Source organism: Alternaria triticimaculans (genome assembly GCF_023758025.1).
Source record: "Alternaria triticimaculans strain BMP 0046 chromosome Unknown scaffold_6, whole genome shotgun sequence".
NCBI classification, from domain to species: Eukaryota; Fungi; Ascomycota; class Dothideomycetes; order Pleosporales; family Pleosporaceae; genus Alternaria; species Alternaria triticimaculans.
The window spans coordinates 1143258-1157357 of NW_026055963.1; the positions used below are offsets into that span (position 1 = coordinate 1143258).

Sequence of the window (14100 nt, forward strand, 5' to 3'; positions counted from 1 at the left end):
CTGTCACTACCCGAACGCGCCCACGCCGACGACTTTATTGCAGCCCTCGTCGCCCTTGAATCTGCGCCCCTCTGAAGCCGCTCTGCCTGTATTGCCGCTGTGCGCGCCGCCATGGATTCTAGCGGGGCCTCGACGACGGCACCCTCTGCCCCCAAGCAGCCTGGCAGCGATGTCAAACCCCGCCTCACCAAGGACCAGCACGACATCCTCGAGCAGCACTTTCTGGCGCAGCACAAGCCCAGTACCAATGTAAAGAAGGAGTTCGCGACGCGCCTCGGCGTGCCACTGGACAAGATCAACGCAAGTGTCCTGTCATGATGTATGCCGTGCGTCGCTAACACGACTGCAGAACTGGTTCCAGAACCGCAGAGCCAAAGTCAAGCAGGACCGCAAGAAGCTAATGAACCAGTACAACATGACTATGAGCCTTCCGTTCGGACACCAGCACGTGCCCGTCATGTCTAACCACTACGCGCACCCGCAAGAGCAGCAACATCCGCATATGCTCATGCAGCCGGACTACTATCCGAACGCTGACATCAGCCCTGCAACGCTTCCTGTGCAAACGGGCGAAGGTCCATCAGCCCTCGACCTGGGCCCTCAGCTCATACTGCAGCACCCGCACCAGCACCAACACCAACAGCATCAGCAGCAGCAGCAACAACAATACGACATGCAAAACGCCCTCCACGCAGTCCCGGAGCCCGACCGTTCCGCCTCGTACCGCTCCAACGACCTCATGCACTCAATCATGGCTGCGACCAACGGTGCCTACATGCACAACAGTGGCATGGGTCTTAATGCGCAAGAGCAAGACTTCTCTTACGACAACAACGGTGTCAACGGGCTGCCCAATGCGTACTCTAGCGACCTAGGCGCCTTTTCGGTTCCCGCGTCCATGCCCAGCGACATCGCACCTTCACACCCAGAATTCGACAACTTCGCCGACTTCCAGATCGACTACTCGGCACTTGCTGCGACCAACACCACCAACTCTACATCTGCAGAAGCTCAGCAAAGTACAGGATCCATCTCGTCGGACGCGTCCCCATACAATGGCACCCAGTCATCTGGCACCACGCAATCGCCAAATGGACCTACACCTCCCTCCATCGCCTCTTTGAACTCGGTCTACACCGGCTGGACAGAGGATCCCTCGCAAATGGCACAGCCCAAGCAGGTCGAGGAACCAGAGGATCAATTCGCACCATACAGTCTTGCTCAGGCATCAGCCTCCGAACAGACGCTTCCATTCTGGCCACAAGATGGCTCAAACCAAATGTACCCGCAGTCGAACTTCTACCAACAGCCAAACTCGTCTGCACACGCCATCCTCACTTCACCGGAACAAGCACGGAAGCTCAGTGCTGCGCCCTCTGATCTCGACATTCCACTGCACTTCCGCGAGGACGCGTTTGCCCGAAGAAACTCTTCAAGCAGCAACCTGGCCAACAACATGGACGCGATCCACATCCGAAACGGTACTCCGGAGGGCTTCCAACAATCAGATCAGCATTCAAGCATCGCTGCGAGGAGACAGAAGCGTCCAGTCAACCTGAACTCCAGCGCAATGAGGAGCGCCTCGTATTCTGCCCCCATGCCATCACCAGGAGGCAACCACGACAAGGTCATCCGCCGGATCCGATCAACTGGAATTGCGAATGCTGGGGGTCGTGTTCAGAAATCACAGCCAGGTTCAGCACAACGCTCACCTATGGCTATGAGCTTCTCCGATGCTGCTGCGTCGCCCAAGTTCGCACGAACTTTCTCGACTTCGAGCACCACCACAATTGGACAAGGCGGTAGTCTAGCACCACCGACTCCACTGACACCACAAGATTTCGGCAACTATTGGGGTGGTGCTGCCGTGATAAGACCTCATTCCGCGATGCCGGATCACAACAGCCCAGAGAGCATGCACGCGAACTGGTCCAGCGACCAATCTGGAAACGTGATTGCGAAGAGCACTTCACCGCCATCTTCATCGATGGATCTGCAATCGCGCTTTGCAAACGACGCCTTATACCGCGACACACCTCCGCAGTCAGCACCAGCAACACAGCAGCACTTTCCTCGAACATCATACATGCAGCAACCCCAGATGCGTGCAGCTTTCCATTCCACAACCGATCTTACGATTCAACAACCGAAGCCCTCGCACTTCAGGCGACCATCGCTACCTGACACTGCTCAGACCCAAGGTGATGACAGCAATGTCCAGTACATGCAGGGCGGAAACATGTATGATGACTACAAGGACATGTCATTGAGTGGCATCCATCACAACGTTCCCTTCGCGCCCCAAGTCTCCGCCATGCCCGACTTCCTCGTACACCAGTACACACCACCTCAAGGCACGGACCCGCATGGAAACCTGATACGGCGAACGACCGAACCCCAGCCCAAGAGCTACATCTTCGCCAACCAGGGACCAGGGGACTTTAGAGGGTAGTAGCTTCAATCCTGATAGCATGCTTATCGCAACGTTGACCTTCGCTTCTTGACTATACCCGGACTTTTCGTCGATGCGTTTTTTATTCTTTGCCAGTCTGTTATGGCGATACGGCATACTCTTTTCCACTTTATTTCTTTCACTCTCTCAATTCATGGGCACACATGGAGGCATAATCTTAATACGGCACACAATCTTGGATACTATCACGAATTGGCGCAGGGCGTTGCCACCAAAGGAGTTAAAAGCGTTTACTTGATCTCACACCCCGGATTCCTTTGTATTTACGGAGGACTGGATATCACGAAACGTCGTTTTGCTCAGCGTAGTACATTGTTTTTCCTTTACTACTCTATGTTTTTCTCATTTGTTCGAAGGCTGGGAGGGCATGGTGGTTTCTGTATCTTTGGATATGTCTTGTCTGACGGGAGTCAGCTGGAGTAATGGAATAATGAATCATAGGGACTGGGTGTATTAACACCCCATTAAGTCTAGAAGAATGCAGCTATGCAGACTTGCAAATGGAATCAATATGCTTCGGCATGAGTTCACACCTCTTGGGCTTCGTTCACTTCCGTGCAGTCTAATCTTGACGATTAACCAAACAACTACACTCTCTACATCAACATCCGCATTCGTCATGCTCATCTCGTTCCCACACGCCCAGCCACATTCCAACCCACGATCCAAAGACCCGGCAATCCCCTTCGCGCAACCTTCCTCCCCCCGCGGAAACGTCCCTAGCAGCAACCCACACCCCCTCTACCTCGCTACTAACCGTTCGCATAAACCCGTGACGTTATCGTTATGTCGTTTCCCTTTTTCTACTTCCCTATTTTCCTTTTTCCCGTCGTTCCTTTTGGCGCCTTCTTCCGAGCTGCGCCGCACCAGCCAGCCCCTGAGCCCCTGCATGGCGCGAGCGATGTGGGCTAATTTTCCTTACCCGCGGACGTTGACTGTGGTTTTGAAGAGGCATTACTCAACGGACCAAACTTTTGGAGGGTGGATGCCGTTACATCGTGACGGACGGGCCGACCGTATCGATATGGTAGGGAAATGCGCCGAAGCGATGGAGTGAGAGGAGGGTGGATGCTGTGTGAGATAGTGGGGAAAACGTTGGAATGCAGGAGTGATCATTCCGTGCAGTCGCTGCATGCGTTAGTGAGTGATGGAGAATTCTTTGTGCATTGCATAACACTGCAGCCGCGGAAGGAGAAAAGCAGTTGTTACAAGCAAAAGGAATGTAAATGAAGAAGAGCAGGTGGGTGAGGTACCCGCTACCCGCATATGGTCGGCTGCAGACACTTGTGCTAGGTACTTAACACTGCTTCTTCCAGCTCCGCAACCACATCCGCTTGCTTTTCTTTCGCATCGAAGCCTCCATGCAAGTAGGATAGGCTATGTTTATTTTGCTTCGGTGCAATTTCTCCGCTTCTTGCTCCTTCATGCGTTCCAAGGTTGTGATTGTGATAGTGGGATTAAGGGAAGTGGCACGGTACCGCGGAGATTGACCGAGTGAGTCGGGCACATTCTTGCTCATTGCTGTAAATCATGTGAAAAAAAAAACGGGTGAGGACACGTTGTGCCGTTAGCCGTTTAGATGCGTCTACGTGGTACCTGAATCGCTATCGTCATGTCCTCAGCGTGGCTTACAAGACAGTTGAAACACCAACCCCCAACTAAAATCTCCGTAACGTTCGCGACCATGACGTCGCTTAGAAGGCAGGAAACCGCCGGCGAGACTACAGCCCGAGAACTCTAGCCAGGAACTTACCCGCGATCGGACATAAGTTTGCACTTCCGTACCGCGGTTCGTGACATCCTTCGGTCCCAAGAAGTCACATACGTTGAAATAACGATGGGCAGTCGTAGCCGAGCTGCATGTAAGTGTACTCTGGTACGCTATTTCGGAGCGAAGGAAGCCAGGTTCAGGAACGGGAAATTAGTTGTGGAGTAGTTGTCTCGATGATCTACGCTCGCGGGTGTGGAGAGCTGGAACGCCAAAGCGACTATTACCGGAGGTGCATACGCAGGTGTGGTTGGCAATGGGATCTCGGGAATGTACATTTTTGAAATGTTTTGGATGAGGCAGGTTAGACGAGATCTGTCATGTACGTCATAGTATGCGGTTCTACACTCTTTCTGCGGGATGTTTGCTGTTGCAGCGCTACCAACATCTGGTATCTCCACTGCACCCGCATGTCTCATTGCACCTCTTGTCATGGAACGACAACGCGGGAGTACAGGTGTCTCACCTACTCAAACAAACTCCATGTGACCGCTGTATGCTTTTCACATTGATCCGAGCCTTCCACCTACTGCTTTCCGTCTTCCATCCTCACGTCAGAAACTCCAAACCCGACAATAGAGACGAGTTTTTCCGCCATTTCTTCCACATACGACCATAGAATCTTGAGACCACGGCTTCCCGTCCGCTCAGCCCTAGTTAAGCAAGATATCGGCGGATTAGTACTCGGGTGGGTGACCACCGGGGAATACCCGCTGTTGTATGTTTTTGACCTTTTTTTTGCCTATGTGAACGCTGAAAATTGGAGGTGAAGTTTTTTTCTGTATACACCAAGACCCCCTGAATGCTTCATGGAGGTTATAACACGGCAAAGGTATAGACGGAACTTGCGGGTTGCTAACTATTGCTACTCATGAAGGATAGCAAGTCGCCTAGCAAGTTCAAAGCAGAATTTCCAAGTCTCTCATAAGCCGTACTTCCAAAAAATACATGTCAATATACGTCCAAAGACGCAATCCAATGTCATGCACTACCTCCTCCCTCCCAACCTAAACCCCCACACTCGCACACCAAAACTCGGCCACACAAACCGTCGTCTCCCCACTATCCCCCACAACCCCACTTCCAAACCGAAACGTACTTACTCCATCCCTAAAGCACACAAACTCCTCCTTGCCCCCATCCGTACCACTCAACGACGCCGCACCTGCAAGCTCACTCTTCGCAAAAGTATCAGCACTCTGACTGATCTTGGATTCAAACACCCCAGATTCGAGATCGACACGCCGTGTGAAGCCGGCCCATTGGATCGCGCGTGAAGAAGAGACGGTGCCGATGTCGGTGGGGGAGGTGCTGGAGGCGGGGCCGGTGTAGAGGATCGCGGAGGAGAGGGTGCTGTCTGAGAGGAGGGAGCGGGTTGTGCAGGTGCTGAGGTAGATGTTGTGGGGTGTGCCGATGGGGGCGGCGCGGGGGAGGATTGGAGTACTGGTCGTGATGGTGAGGAGGGAGGATAAAGCGATGAGGAGAGGGGTGGGAAGATGCATTGTGAGGGATATCTTTCGGGATATCTTTCGGGATGACAGAGGCCACAGAGTAAAAGTAGAGTAACACCACACGGGGCTGTTATAAGATGTTGCTTTGTATCCAATGCCTTACCATCGGTCGAAGAGACAAGAAAACCCAGGAACGCAGGCCCTGTATATAGTATATAACCCATGCTACTCTTACACCCACCGCCTACACGGAATACGAACTGTACTCCTGGATATTCCCTCGCACCACCACGTTCCCAAGATAGAAACCCACCAATGCGTTTTCATCTACACGTCATATAAAGCCTCGTATCGTAACCGGGAGACGGGTGGAAGAGGCTCAACAAGTATGCATTTAGCCTACCGATTCAGCACTATACAGTGCATGCGAGGTTGTATACCGGCAATACCAACGGCATGGTAAGCCACCCCTGCTAACGACCGGGTACGAGTTTCGGTAAGCAAGCGTCGGTCCTGCGCGAAAGGATGGGTCGACCGGTTGGACGTCTTGTAGTCGTGATAGTTGAGTTTTAAAGGTCGCAGAATCGTAACACTTGTGGAAAGTCGTAAGAATTGTGGAACGAGGCTTTGGTAAGAACTTGATAATCGTATGGCATTATAAAAACATTCACACGCCGATGCGTGACAGCTAGTCCAGCAAGCCCGCAGCAAGCGCCTCCATATCCTCCAGTGTCTCCGGCTCCTCCACTCTATGCGCCGCCTTGGCCTTCTTCTTCCTCCTCTTCTCAGTCTTCTCCTCATCCTCGGAATCAGACTCGAACCACTTCTTCTGCTTCTTTGGCTGCTCTTCTTGGTCTTCGTCTTCCTCGTCACTGTATTCCGCGTCCGCCCTGAAGTTTGCAAGAAGATCCTCACCGGGATCAGGAAGCTCGACACCCGCATCGTCACTATCGTCACCAGCTTCACCAGCTTGCTTAGCCCTTTCTCTTTCTTTGCGTTTGAACAACTTCTCCTTCCTCTTCGCTTTGGCAGTCGCTTTGTCTTCGACATCGGCGGCTTGAACGACTTCTCGTGTTGCTTCGATGAACTTCTGGCGTTGCTCTTCTGGAAGACCCTTGGCGCGCCATTGCTCTTCGTCTTCGAGTTCGTAGATTTCGTGCGGGTTGCCGTCGTCGTCGTAGACAAGTTTCTTTCCCTTGTCCATGAGCTTGGTGAGCTTCTTCTTGGATTGGAGGAGTTTTTCGCGGCGGTTGCTGTCGACAACGATGGGTTGGGATGCACCAGCAATGTGAACAAGGCGACCACCGGGCGGAACTTCGGGAGCCTTCTCAGCGTCAATATCGCCAGCATCGTCGTCCGCTGAAATTCGTCGTTTGACGGCCATGAAGTCGTCGTCGGCCGCGTTGTTAATCGCTCCAGCACCACTGAATTCGTCCGCTGGGCCCTCGTCATCTCCATCCCTGACCAGTTTCCGATAATGTTCTCCCAAAACATCCTGGTTCTTGCGCTCGAACATGCGATCGTACTTGGTTCGCACGGGTTTGTCTGCCTTGGCCGTCTCTTCAGCATCCGAAGAGTCCGAAACCTCGATCATTTGTCTCGATGCCTGCTTCTTCTGTCTGCTGTTGTCGTCCTTCAAGAACTTGATCTTTGGCGCTCCTGGCAGACCTAAGCTAGAGGCGTATGCTTCCAGATTGTACTCTTTGAGCTTGAAGACTTCCTTGTCTTTCTGTAGATATATCGACTTGACGTGCGTCATGAAGGCCTTTTGGCCGAGATACTTCAGAGCTGGATCCTGGAAGCACATGTTCTGTAGCTGGTCCTTGATTGACTGACGCTTCTTCTGGCGCACGTTGATCACCTCGACGGGTACTCTCTTAGCCTCCAGACGCTTCAGCATACCCTCCTCTTCGCTTGGTGCCAAGAATAGCACTCCCCGTCCCTCCCGGTTGTACCGTGCTGTTCGACCGACGCGGTGGATGTAGGTATCGACATCGTCGGGGCAATCGACCTGGATTACAAAGTCGACTGCTGGGAAATCCAGTCCTCGGGCTGCGACATCTGTAGCAAATAGGCAGGAATGTTTCGCGGCGGAGAATTTTGCGGTGGTGTCAAGTCGGGCTCCCTGCTTTTGACGGCCGTGGATGTGAAGGAGTGGTATACCGGGCTGCATATGACGGAAAGACTCGTAGACGAATCGGACAGTCTTTGCAGATGAGAAGAAGCAAAGAATCTTTGACTTCTTGCTCGCTTGTATGAAACTCCAGAGGGTGTCCAGCTTCTCTTCGATGGGGCAGACGATGTAGTTTTGCGTGAGGCCCTTTGGAGTTGCGCTCTTGTCTTCGGCGTGTACAGATACGTATTCCGGGTCTTGAAGGCTCAAGCGCGCAAGGTCGGACACCTTCTTTGATTGGGTCGCCGAGAAGAGCAGCGTCTGTCTCTCCTTGGGAAGATATTCGACAATTGCGTCCACGTCGCGCTGGAAGCCCATGTCAAGAATTCGATCCGCTTCGTCCAGCACCAGCATCTTCAGGTCGTCCACACTGAAGGCTGCCGTTTGCGACAAGTGCTGCAGCATGCGACCGGGTGTTGCGACGACTATGTTCATCTTGGTCAGAGCCTCCCTCTCGTCCTGTAAGCTCTTTCCTCCAATGAGCAGACCCGCCGCAAACATGTGTCCATGTCGTCCGATCTTGCGCAGGACGTCAAATATCTGGATGGCGAGTTCTCGAGTTGGGGATAGGATCAAAGCGCCCAAGCCGGCGTCGGGGCCAATGTGTTGCAGGCGGTACAGATTCTCTAGGACGGGAATGATGAAGGAGAGTGTCTTTCCGCTGCCAGTTTTCGCAGCGCCGAGGATATCGTGTCCCTGCAGAGCTAAAGGTATGGCTTTGGCTTGGACGTCGGTCATAACGGCGAAATGCGACGACTTGAGGCCTTGCTTGGTCGGGTCGGAAAGCGGGAGGTCGGTGAAGTCTTTGTAGTTGCCATGCTTGGGGTCCTGCATGTACAGTCAGCTCATTGCGCTCCATGTCTCGTGTATATCGGCGCGTTCATACCAGCTGCTGGACGGCCTGCTCCAGCTTCTCCACATCTACATCGTCGCGCTTCCTCTTCTGGAGATTCTCCCTCTTCTTGGGCTTGAAAGGCCGCGTGTGACCAGTGATTCCAGATGCGACCATGGCGGCGCGATATCGAGTCTTCGGCTTGCTTCGGTGTTGATGTCGACTGGCGCATCGCGAGAGAACTTTTTGGTGGAGAACTTTCGGCCTAGGTGGGTCCGTGCGCTTCGCCGCGGGGATCCACGCATTCACGCGCCATCGCATCGCGAACTGCTATTTTCACTTTCACTCCTCAACACCACTGGACAGGGCTTAGTGCAACGTGCAGAATTCGGCTTATTCATTTCCCGACCTCCAATCGACTACACACCACATCATCTACACTCAACTCCAAACAACGCGTCTACAACCCACCATGGCGGACGATGATATCGATGCCCAGCTCGCAGGTCTCGGCAAGGAGCTCGACAAGGACGCTGAGATAGACCGTAAGCAGAAACCTATGCTTATTGCTTATCATGGAGTGACGTAAACTAACGAATCCAGGCATCCGCAGCGTCTTCAGTCTCGACGCCTACGCCGTCCTCGGCCTGCAACCCGGTGTCCCCGAATCCGACATCAAGAAAGTCTACCGCGCCAAGTCCCTCCTCATCCATCCCGACAAGACCAAGAACGAGCTCGCGCCCGATGCCTTCGACCGCCTCAAGAAAGCCCAGACCGTCCTCCTCGACGAGAAGCTGCGCGCCGAGCTAGACGAGAACATTGCCGATGCGCGCATGCTGCTCATGCGAGAGAAGAAGCTCACAGCCGACGACGAGGAGACGCGTGGCGAGGAGTTTGCGAAGGAGTGGAGACAGAAGGTCATCTGGGTCATTCGAGACAACGAGATGAGGAAGCAGAGGCAACAGAAGGCTGCCATGAGAGAAGAGGGACGTGCACAGAGGAAGGAAGACGAGGAGATCAAGGAGCGCAAGCGGAAGAGGGAGCAAGATGAAGCTTGGGAGAAGACCAGGGACACGCGCATCAACAGCTGGAGGGAGTTTGCGCAGGGAAAGAAACCAGAGGCCGCGGATGGTACAAAGAAGAAGAAGAAGAAGGTCAAGGCTCTGGGATGAGCACCTCCAGTGTCTCCTCTGTATCCCGCATACAAGATCCGCTGTCCCAGAGGCGGTAGCCATCACAGATGCCCGGGATCTAGCGCTCTGTCGCCTGCGCCCGGTTATCTCAAAGGTCAGCAGCCGGCACCCTTGAACCATACTTTCATAACCAAGATACCCATTTGTTCTTACCACTGCATACACAATAAACACCTTGCACTATTCACCTCCAGTCTCTGCACGTCATATTGAATGAGTCTCGCCCCCAAAATCCTCATCTCGGCTGTCACCCTATCTCGCGTTCCGCCTCGCCTGGTAGGTTGGAATGCGCGAACAGCGTGTTCGTCGCCAGCATTAAGGTTTCGCCAAACTGCAGTAGCTGTTTCACATATCGAGGCTTATAGCACTACAAGCGCCACGGGCCGTAGATCTACATGCTCTGGACAACCTCATTTCACATTGCACTCTGGTCGGGTACTTTGGACAGGGGAGAATGGGTGAAGGAAGGACTCAAAGATCCTTCATATTCTCTCATGCCTATTCCAAAACTGTATGATACAACCAAGAACCTCATGATAGCCAGCAAATTCTGCGCTATCTATCTCCAAGTGTCCATCCAATCCTCTGCAACATTCGAGAAACCAAATGCGGGTATATCCTCCACCTGGCCTAGCAGCCAATACTTTCCCAACCAAAAAAACCCCCACTCCCCCCATAACTATAACTATCTTTAGAGCTTGTAGCCAAACTGCTTTCGCTCGTAAATGCGTGGTATGTACAGGTTCACATATATACTTCCGGACTTGTATCCGGGCCTCTCTTGTCGAAAGAGAGCGTGGTACCTCGGCGGTGAATGGTGATGAGGTGGACCAAGAATAGAAATGTAGTTTGAACCATACGTGACTGTTGTTGTCCTTGTAATCTCCCGTGGTGTTTGTCGTCGGTTCAGACATCCGACAGGTGGGTGGTATAGATATAGTGGTGGTCTGGCGGCTGAGACGTTGTTCTGTCTTCCGCTCCTTCTGGTCTTTCACGCGAATCCATGTCTTGCCCAAGGACCCAAATTGGCCCCCCACTCGCTACTCCGCTGCCCACCAGGAAACGACAAGTACTCCCGCTCACACCCAGGACCTCCAATTCGTGCGTAAACGCGTTTACTATACAAATGAGGCGGGAAAGCGACTCAGAACCCAGTCCCGGGTTGACGATGAAACACCAACGCGAGGGCACGGATCAACAGTGGTACAAGACGTGAACGCACCGTACGACGAGTACTTGGATAAGAACCGCAAAGACCCGCCCACAAAAGCAACGCATACGAAGAGAGAAGACAACAACACGCACAACAACGCTGTCAAGACCAAAACAGGTTTCCAAGTCACCCACCGCCGAAGCGACGAGGGATATGCGACGTATAACCAGAACAGAAGCAGAAGCCAACCAAGGCCAAACGGTAACGTACGCACGTCAAGCAATGCTAATCGCGACGAAGACAAGAGCAGTGATATCGATAGAAAGAGCAGGACCATGAGCGCGCTGTCATATGCAAGAGATGACGAATGGGCAAAATCCCAAAATATGGCTTGTTACGACAAAACATCGCAGAAGAAAAACAACACGAGTGGGTAACCAACGCCCCCAAAATGCAAGGACAGCAAACAACGACTACCGCAAGCAAATGCAACTCAAGAAGCGACAAGTAAGATTTCGTGAGGAAAGAATTGTCGTATGAGATCAGATCCATGTCGTCGTCCCGTCCGTGTGCAACATGCGCCATTCCCGCCTCCGCTTCGCAAAGCGCCGAGTTTCAGTTTCAGTCAGACAAGGGAACCCGACTGTCGGTACCCTCCGCACTTCTACCGCCAGCCACGAGCCACGGCCAGCCTGTTGGAAACACGCATGATCCCTTCTTTTCGCGCGAACCGCAATGACCCCGCTGCACGTCCCCCAATTCCAATCTTCCTCACACCAGCCGACGCGTCTCAGGAACGGGAACGCATTGCAACGTCAATCAATCGACGTCCTCCTGGCTTTGACGACCTGACTTGTTTGGTCTAGTCGAGCACCTCGTGTATATTCAACCGCCGCCGCTTGCCCATGTCGGGCGACTCGGGCCTCCGCTGCTCGGCGCTACTGGACGGTGAGTCGTGCATTCGCACACGCTCGCGTTCCGCAGCGCTTGTTTCGACGTGGAGCGGAGAACCAAGCGGCGCGGGCCCTGTTCGAATGGGCGGCAGATGGAGGCCTTCGAGACGGGGAGGCCGGTTGAGCTCGCGGAGAGGTTCGGATGTTGCGGCTGGGGGGCGCGCTGGTTGTGCGTATGGCGAAGGGTATGCGCTGCTGGTGGGCTGCGGCGGGACTTGGTAGGTCGGGAAGTAGCCCGATTCTGGGCCTGCGGTGGGAGAGTAGCCGTACGAAGGGCTGCTCTTGTAAGAGCTTGGACTGAATGTGGGGAGGGACGTGCGGATGGAGGAGATGTTGATGAAGGGCGAGTTTGGTCCAGAGCTTGTCGTTGAGGTTCGACGCTCTTGATGCGGCGTGAATTGCGAGACTGCTGTCGGTGCGGACATGGCCTGAGAGGTATGTCGTGATGTTGAGGGCGCTAACTGCTGCGTTAACAGAGTCGGTCCCGCGTGTCTTGGTGGTGAGCACACGACGAGCGTCACAAAGTACAGAGACGTCCTGGCAAGCCGGATTTGGACCGACAGCGACTGGTACTGTCCACTAGCCGGCAGACGAAAGCTGAGGTACATGGGCCGATTCGTGTACCCCTGGGTGACATGGTCAATGTCTTGATCCTGGACCGACTCCATCACCGCGCGCATGGGATCTTGTCCGACCGGGGTGATGGGCGCCATGTACGTCGGCTCACGTTCGTCGCGCTCATCGCGCAAGTCGTTTCGCAGCTTCTGCATGCTCTCATTCTGTCGCGCTTCCAGAAGCTCGCCAAGATGCTTGCCCCTGATGTCTCCGAGGAACGATACGAGGTCCGCGAAAGCCTGGTTTGCTTTTTGTATCACCAGGTCCAAATTTAGGTAAACGACAGGCAGCTTTTGGTACGCCAAATTCGGTCCCACGCCGTAGGGAGGTGCCTGCACTCCGCTGTAGTCACCCACGCTGTTGGGCGCGTCCCGGGGCGCAGACGCAGCGGAATGGAGCTCCTTCTGGTGCGCAGTACTCTCCAGACTTCGATGAGGTTCGAAGGGTCGATATTGCTGAGATACTGGGTAAGGCGCTTGATGAGCGTGAGGTTCGGAGGTAGGTGGCGCTCCTACGAGCTGGCTAGGTGGTCTTCCGTCGTCTGATCTGGTGAACTCTCTGTCGTCTCTCAATCGTGGCCTTCCTCTCTTTTTGTGCTGCACATCTTTGCATGTGTCCTGTTTGATGCGTTAGATCACTCGCCAGAGTTTGACTTCGCGCCGCAAAGACTAACCTGCTTTCCAGAAGCGACGCAACGGCCACATGGGCGTTGGACGTCGCAGCTGAGATGTGCCTTCTTGCAGTTAACACAAGCTGACGCAACGTGCGCTTTTGTGCGTCTGGCTGGCTTCGTCGGTCTTGACGGTGGTGGTGCGATCATCGCGCCCTGCTGCACCATCGGGCCTCCGTGCTGGACTCCAGCATAGGGGGGCAGGCCGGTGTTTTGATAGCCATACCCGTAGTTATGCGGGATGGCATGAGGGTAAGATTGGTGCTCGTGAGCACGTCCGGGTTGGTAGTGGAGTGCTTGACCCCTGTGCTGGGGCTCTCCAGGGTAAAGTGGCCGCTGTAGGGGAAGAGCATGCGCTCCCGACGTAGACCGCGGGTCGTACAACGATGGCAGAGTCGGCGGTTGAGTCAGGCTGTCCTGTCTCTGAGATGATCCCGGCGGAGGGTAAGAGAGGCGCGCAGATTCAAGCTGTGCTGTTCGACGAGACGGGGAATGAGATTCTGACATGGGCGGAGACGGGTAGCCCTGGTGCTCAGACCTGTTAGGACTGAACTTCGACCGGAACTTGGCAAGGCCGTCTTCAGGTTCTGAAGGCCGCCCGAATGGCGTGGTAAGGAGTGAGGTCGGACCAGGTAGCACCAGGCTCTGCATAGTTTGACCACCGCGCGCTCAAACGCCGCGCAAGCAGCAAGAGCACAAAGATTAGAGGTAAGGCTGGAGCGAACAAGTGGGCTGTCTCGCACGATGCCCTTGGATATGCGAAGCAAGAGTGCACGGCAGGGAGATGTTGGTGTGGCAGTATGATGAGGCCTGCATGGC

General features: G+C 54.1%; 5 protein-coding genes across 5 annotated transcripts; 2 read left to right on the forward strand and 3 right to left on the reverse strand.

Moving 5' to 3' along the window:
* Positions 1-111: 111 nt before the first annotated feature.
* On the forward strand, positions 112-2452 carry J4E78_005260 (uncharacterized protein; the record flags this gene model as incomplete). The annotated part of the gene is made up of 2 exons (XM_049365881.1): positions 112-300; positions 350-2452. 2 exons carry the CDS (start codon positions 112-114, stop codon positions 2450-2452), a joined length of 2292 nt encoding a protein of 763 aa, XP_049222596.1.
* A 2796-nt stretch (positions 2453-5248) lies between these two features.
* Positions 5249-5743, reverse strand: J4E78_005261 (uncharacterized protein; the record flags this gene model as incomplete). The annotated part of the gene is made up of 1 exon (XM_049365882.1): positions 5249-5743. The coding sequence occupies one exon, from the start codon at positions 5741-5743 to the stop codon at positions 5249-5251; it is 495 nt and encodes a 164-aa protein (XP_049222597.1).
* Positions 5744-6380: 637 nt separating this feature from the next.
* DBP4 (ATP-dependent RNA helicase dbp4) lies at positions 6381-8874 on the reverse strand (the record flags this gene model as incomplete). The annotated part of the gene is made up of 2 exons (XM_049365883.1): positions 6381-8693; positions 8752-8874. 2 exons carry the CDS (start codon positions 8872-8874, stop codon positions 6381-6383), a joined length of 2436 nt encoding a protein of 811 aa, XP_049222598.1.
* Positions 8875-9169: 295 nt separating this feature from the next.
* On the forward strand, positions 9170-9869 carry J4E78_005263 (uncharacterized protein; the record flags this gene model as incomplete). Its single annotated transcript, XM_049365884.1, has 2 exons — positions 9170-9242; positions 9301-9869. The coding sequence occupies 2 exons, from the start codon at positions 9170-9172 to the stop codon at positions 9867-9869; spliced, it is 642 nt and encodes a 213-aa protein (XP_049222599.1).
* A 2036-nt stretch (positions 9870-11905) lies between these two features.
* J4E78_005264 (uncharacterized protein) lies at positions 11906-13932 on the reverse strand (the record flags this gene model as incomplete). Its single annotated transcript, XM_049365885.1, has 2 exons — positions 11906-13228; positions 13285-13932. 2 exons carry the CDS (start codon positions 13930-13932, stop codon positions 11906-11908), a joined length of 1971 nt encoding a protein of 656 aa, XP_049222600.1.
* Between the last annotated feature and the right edge of the window lie 168 nt (positions 13933-14100).